This window comes from Colobus angolensis, unplaced genomic scaffold, assembly GCF_000951035.1.
Source record: "Colobus angolensis palliatus isolate OR3802 unplaced genomic scaffold, Cang.pa_1.0 Scaffold6, whole genome shotgun sequence".
Classification (NCBI taxonomy): domain Eukaryota; kingdom Metazoa; phylum Chordata; class Mammalia; order Primates; family Cercopithecidae; genus Colobus; species Colobus angolensis.
This window is the reverse complement of record NW_012119598.1, coordinates 1,780,196-1,786,021: the sequence shown is the minus strand read 5'-3', so window position 1 is coordinate 1,786,021 and position 5,826 is coordinate 1,780,196. Positions and strand designations below refer to the sequence as shown.

The 5,826-nt window shown below is 44.0% G+C and overlaps 1 protein-coding gene across 1 annotated transcript in view; it reads left to right on the top strand.

The window, feature by feature from the left end:
* The first annotated feature begins 3,709 nt into the window (after positions 1 to 3,709).
* LOC105526778 (dedicator of cytokinesis protein 5-like) overlaps positions 3,710 to 5,826 on the top strand; it is a 66,417-nt gene continuing 64,300 nt past the window's right edge. Inside the window, exon 1 of the mRNA XM_011962892.1 lies at positions 3,710 to 3,788. Coding sequence (XP_011818282.1) covers positions 3,779 to 3,788 — 10 coding nt within the window. The 5' untranslated portion in view covers positions 3,710 to 3,778. The remainder of the gene's footprint in view (positions 3,789 to 5,826) is intronic.

Sequence of the window (5,826 nt, the reverse complement as noted above, 5' to 3'; positions counted from 1 at the left end):
GAAGAGCTGGGAAGACCCGCCACGGGCAATGTCAGGGACGCCTTTCTTCCCTGTGGGATATACTGATAGATTGAGTGACTAGCCATTCATCAGTGTGGATGGTCACTCATCAGGCCTGCAGAGATGGGAGCCTTATGGGTTCCTTGAATTGTCAAGTCCATGGCTAGAGCTGAATCTCTAAGGGGATTCTTTTTTCCTGGAAAGATGTAGTTCCCTCATCAGTAGAGTGAGGGTAAGAAGTAAATCTACTTAAAAAAAAAAATCCAGCTTCCGTCAAGTGTAATTTACATACCATAAAATCCAGCCATTTTAAGCATATAATTTAATGATTTTTAGTAATTTTACAGAGTTGTGTAAACATCACCACAACCCAGTTTTAGGATGTTTTCACCTCCCCAAGAAGCTCCTTAGGGCCTTTTGTGGTCAATCACCATTCCCTCCTCATAGCCCCAGGAACCAGTAATCTCCTATACTGCCTTTGATAGATTTGCTTAATTCTGGATGTTTTAAATACATGGTATCATAAACTATGTGGTCTTTTGCATCTGGCTGCTTTCCTTTAGTGTAATGTTTTGAGGTTCATTCACATTGTAGTATGTGTCTGTATTCCATTTCTTTTCATTGCTGCATAGTATTCTGTTGCATGGATATACCATATTTCATGTATCCTTCCATCAGTTAATAAATTATTTCCATTTTTTTGGGCAATTGTGAATAATGCTATTGTAGTGGATTTCAGTGGCTGCCGTGACAAATTATACACTTGATGTCTTAAGACAGTAGGGGTTTATTCTCTCACAGTTCTGGAGATGGGAGTTAGGGAGTCAAGGTGCAAATAGGGCTGTGCTCCCTCTGGAGGCCCTCGGGGAGATTCCATTCCTTGCTTCTTCCAGCTTCTGGTGGATACTGGCCTTCGCTGACTTGCGGTCATGTCAGTTCAATCTCAACCTCCATCTGCACGTCAGCTTCTCTCCAGTGTGTCCTCTCAGCTCTCTCTCTTTCTCTCTTGTAAAGATATATGTGATTGCATTTAAGGCCACCCTGATAATTCAGGGAAGACAATTCCTCTCAAAATTCTTGTCACTGGCCATTAGAAAAATGCAAATAAAAGCCACAGTGAGATACCATCTCATGCCAGTTAGAATGACGATCATTAAAAAGTCAGGAGTCCAGGTGCGGTGGCTCATGCCTGTAATCCCAGCACTTTGGGAGGCTGAGGTGGATCACGAGGTCAGGAGCTCGAGACCATCCTAGCTAACATGGTGAGACCTCCATCTCTACTAAAAATATACAAAAAAGTTAGCCAGGCGTGGTGGTGGGCACCTGTAGTCCCAGCTACTGGGGAGGCTGAGGCAGGAGAATGGTGTGAACCTGGGAGGTGGAGGTTGCAGTGAGCCGAGATTGTGCCACTGCACTCCAGCCTAGGCAACAGAGAGAGACTCTGTCTCAAAAAAATAAAAAATAAAAAAAGTCAGAAAACAACAGATGCTGGAGAGGATGTGGAGAAATAGAAATGTTTTTACACTGTTGGTGGGAGTGTAAATTAGTTCAACTATTGTGGAAGACAGTGTGGCGATTACTCAAGGATCTAGAACCAGAAATACCATTTGATCCAGCAATCCCATTATTTGGTATATACCCAAAGGATTATAAATCATGCTAGTATAAAGACACATGCACATGTATGTTTATTGCAGCACTATTCACAATAGCAAAGACTTGGAACCAATCCAGCTGCCCATCAATGATAGACTGGATAAAGAAGATGTGACACATATACACCATGGAATACTATGCAGCCATAAAAAAGGATGAGTTCATGTCCTTTGCGGGGACATGGATGAAGCTGGAAACCATCATTCTCAGCAAAGTAACACAGGAACAGAAAATCAAACACCACATATTCTCACTCATAAGTGGGAGTTGAACAATGAGAACACAGGGACACAGGGAGGGGAACATCATACACCGGGGCCTGTCGAGGGCTGGGGGCCTAGGGGAGGGATAGCATTAGGAGAAATACCTAATGTAGATGATGGGTTGATGGGTTCAGCAAACCACCATGGCATATGTATACCTATGTAACAAACCTGCACGTTGTGCACATGTATCCCAGAGCTTAAAGTATAATTAAAAAAAAATCCTTAACTTAACTCTTTTGCCTTTCAGGGTAACATACACAGGTTCCAGGGATTTGATGTGAATTTATTTTGGGGGGGGGGCGGGCACCTTTACAGCCCACCACCACAGCTGTGAACATTGTTTAAGGTTCTTATGTAGACACATGGCTTCATTTCTCTTTGTAGGTACCTAGGAATGGATTGCTAGGACCTATGGTAAATTTATATTTAACTTTTGAGAAGTTTCCCAGCTGTTTTCAGAAGGGGCTGTATCATTTTACATTCCTACCAGCAATGCAGGAGAGTTCTAGTTTCTCCACATTCTTGCCATTTGTCTGCCTTTTCTTTTTTCTTTATCATAGTCATTCTAGTGGGTGTGGAGTGGTATTTCACTGTGGTTTTAATTTGTATTTCCCCATGACTAATAGTGTCGAACATCTCTTCATGTGCCTGTTAGCTATTCATACATACTTTTTGGCAAAATATCTATTCAGAGCTCTGGCTTGTCTTAAAATTGGGTTGTCTTCTTTTTTTGAGTTATGAGTTAGTCTGTCGTTCTTCACAACCTGGCCCAGCCTTTGCCAGTTCTAAGGACTGTGGTGGCTGAGGTCACCTTGACTAGGAAGTGCTGCAGTAACCCAGTTGCCCAGGGTGCCTTGGGCTGGGGCCAGGCACCATCACTGCACCGTGCTCTGTGTCAGTTTGTCACTGGAAGGTGGATGGGCCTCATAGGTGGCCTTTTGCCATCAGATACTGTGTTATGGAAGCCAGGACATGGCTCGCCTGTGTCCTAGAGATCATTAGTTCCGTGTTCTTGCAGGCTGGCTGTTGTCTGATGAACAAGGGCACTGATCAACAGAATCCCACAATATATTCTCATTGTAACCTGATTGTTTCTTTCCTAACACTTATCACAACTTTAACTAGTTATTTCTGTGATTATATATTTGATATCTTTCTTCCTTCCACTAGACTGTTAAGTTCCTTGGGGGCGGGGCCATGCTGATGTGATTTTACCCTCTATCACTGGTCTCTAACACAGTTCGTGATGTGTAGCAAGCAATTGATCAATATTTGTTGGATGGGGGAAATGAGGATCCATTCTCTGCTTTACAATGGTTGATTCACATGAAATTATTAAATAGAGAGTTGTTTGTTGACCGAATTGTTCACTAACCCCTGCATGTATCTTTAATGACATGTATTCTTTTTTTTTTTTTTTTGAGATGGAGTGACATGTATTCTTTTTTTTTTTTTTTGAGACGGAGTCTCATTTTATCGCCCAGGCTGGAGTGCAGTGGCGTGATCTTGGCTCCCTGCAATCTCTGCTACCCAGGTTCAAGCAATTCTCCTGCCTCAGCCTCCCAAATAGCTGGGATTATAGGCGTCTGCCACCACGCCTAGCTGATTTTTGTATTTTTAGTAGAGACGGGGTTTCACCATCTTGGCCAGGCTGGTCTTGAACTCTTGACCTTGTGATCCACCCACCTCGCCCTCCCAAAATGCTGAGATTATAGGCGTGAGCCTCTGCGCCCGGCCAAGTGACATGCATTCTAATTTGCCTTTTCTATTTCTCATTTCCAGCGATCTATAACTACAATGCTTCTCAAGATGTGGAGCTCTCCTTGCAGATCGGTGACACAGTTCACATCCTGGAGATGTACGAGGGTAAGTCTGGCTGGCCTTTTGCCAGACAAGGGCAGGGGAAAAACAGTGTGAGTTACTTATTAAAAAGGCACTTTGAGTAAACATCAACATGCTTGACTTCCTGAAACAGTGCTAGTAAAAATTCAGGAAGTACTTGGGTGACACAATTTTGAACAGAGTGATTTCAAAACAGCCAGCTGAATACATGAGCACAAACCTGCACAGACACCAGGGTGAAAGCTCATGCATATGTGAAGGGCGCTGGTGTGGCCAGGCCACTTGGGCACAGAAGGATCAGCGACACAGCTGGCTTGCGAGGAGACACTTGGGACGCTGGGCTGGCAGTAGCTCAAAGGAAGCACTGCTGATTAAGGGTCTGTTTCTATTCAGCACTAAATGTTCCCAGGTTGGGGGAGAAATGAGGGAGAGTCTTTCTGGTGTTGCTGAGATTCTTTTAGAAAATTAGGTCAGGACTGCAGCAGGTCCAGAAAGCCTGATTGTATATTTCCTTCAACTAGGTCAGACTAGGGCCGTGGTTCCGTTAACCTGTTAGAGGGCTGCGGGGTAGTACTTAGGACTGCCTATTTGTCTTCAAAGCACTGGTCGTGTCTGTACCCACTCCACTGCAGGCTTCCAACTTCAGCTCAGGTTCTCTAAATCCTAGAAGAAGTCTTCCTCCATATAGCCACATTTTTAATCCAGACCTCCAGAGTACAACAAAAGCATAGCCAGGCCACTGAAGTTGAGGACCAAACCAAGAACAACTTTTACGGTCCAGTTATTCTCTCAGAAGGTTAGGATATAAATGAGGTAGAAGTTAGGCGGATTTGACAGGGACCGTGCATTTTCCGGGTCTAGCCCCCATGTAAACCCCTGTGATGGTGAAATGGCAGAGATGGTCCGCCAGGACCCCATGCAAGTTCCTAGGGTGGAACAGGATGACACAGGATGAGAAAGAGGAGATGGGAAGGCAGGAGGAAAGGAAGCAGGATTTGGCTATAGAACAGCTAAATTATCTGCCTGGTTGCATGGAAGACTCTGCTATTACTGCCTCCTCCCTTCAGTTTTTGGCAGAGGGCTGGGGTTTCACATTATCCTTTTCCCTTCCACACAACTCAGTGTAATCATGTAGCTCCCAGGGGCAGAGAGAAGACAGAGAGGGCTGTGTGAACTCCCTTTCTCTCTCTACTGCTTATTCTTACCGTCTCAGGCCCAGCCAAGCATCAGTTCAAAGTCTCCAAGACACTAGGGCAGTAACCTTATCTTTTCCTGAATCCTTTGCTTATGGAAACCACGGCTCTTCCAGTCTTATCAACTCATACCTCTTTTGTCAGGAGGCCAGGTTAATTCACTTTGTCTAGCCTCAATGGATGCACATTTTCCTATTGTGCAGGTAAAAAGTATATGTTCAGTTTTTCTGACTCTTCCATGTGGGCTTGGAAAGAATGTATATTTAAGGATCATTGGGTGCAAAGTTCTTTTTTTTTTTTTTCTTGAGACAGAGTCTCACTCTGTCGTCCAGGCTGGAGTGTGGTGGTACGATCTCAGCTCACTACAACGTCCGCCTCCTGGGTTCAAGCGGTTATCATGCCTCAGCCTCCTGAGTAGCTGAGATTACAGGCGTACGTCATCACACCTCGCTAATTTTTGTATTTTTGGTAGAGACGGGGTTTCACCATGTTGGCCAGGCTGGTCTTGAACTCCCAAGCTCAGGTGATAGCCCCATCTTGACCTCCCCAAGTGCTGGGATTACAAGTGTGAACCACCATGCCTGGCGGCAAAGTTCTTTATATGATAATTAGGTTCTAATTTCTGAGTCATTTTTCAGGTTTGCTCTATGCTAACTTTTGTTTTTTCTGTTTTTTCTGTTACTGATAAAACTGTGTTAACTCTTCCACCATGATTGTAGTTTGTGTGTCTTTACAGTGATGTCAGCTGTTTGCTTTATGTATTCTGAGACTTGTTTTTAGGTACCTGCTATTTTAGAATTGTGTTAAACAGTTCTAACTTTTTTTTTTTTTTTTTTTTTTGAGATGGAGTCTCACTCTGTCGCCCAGGC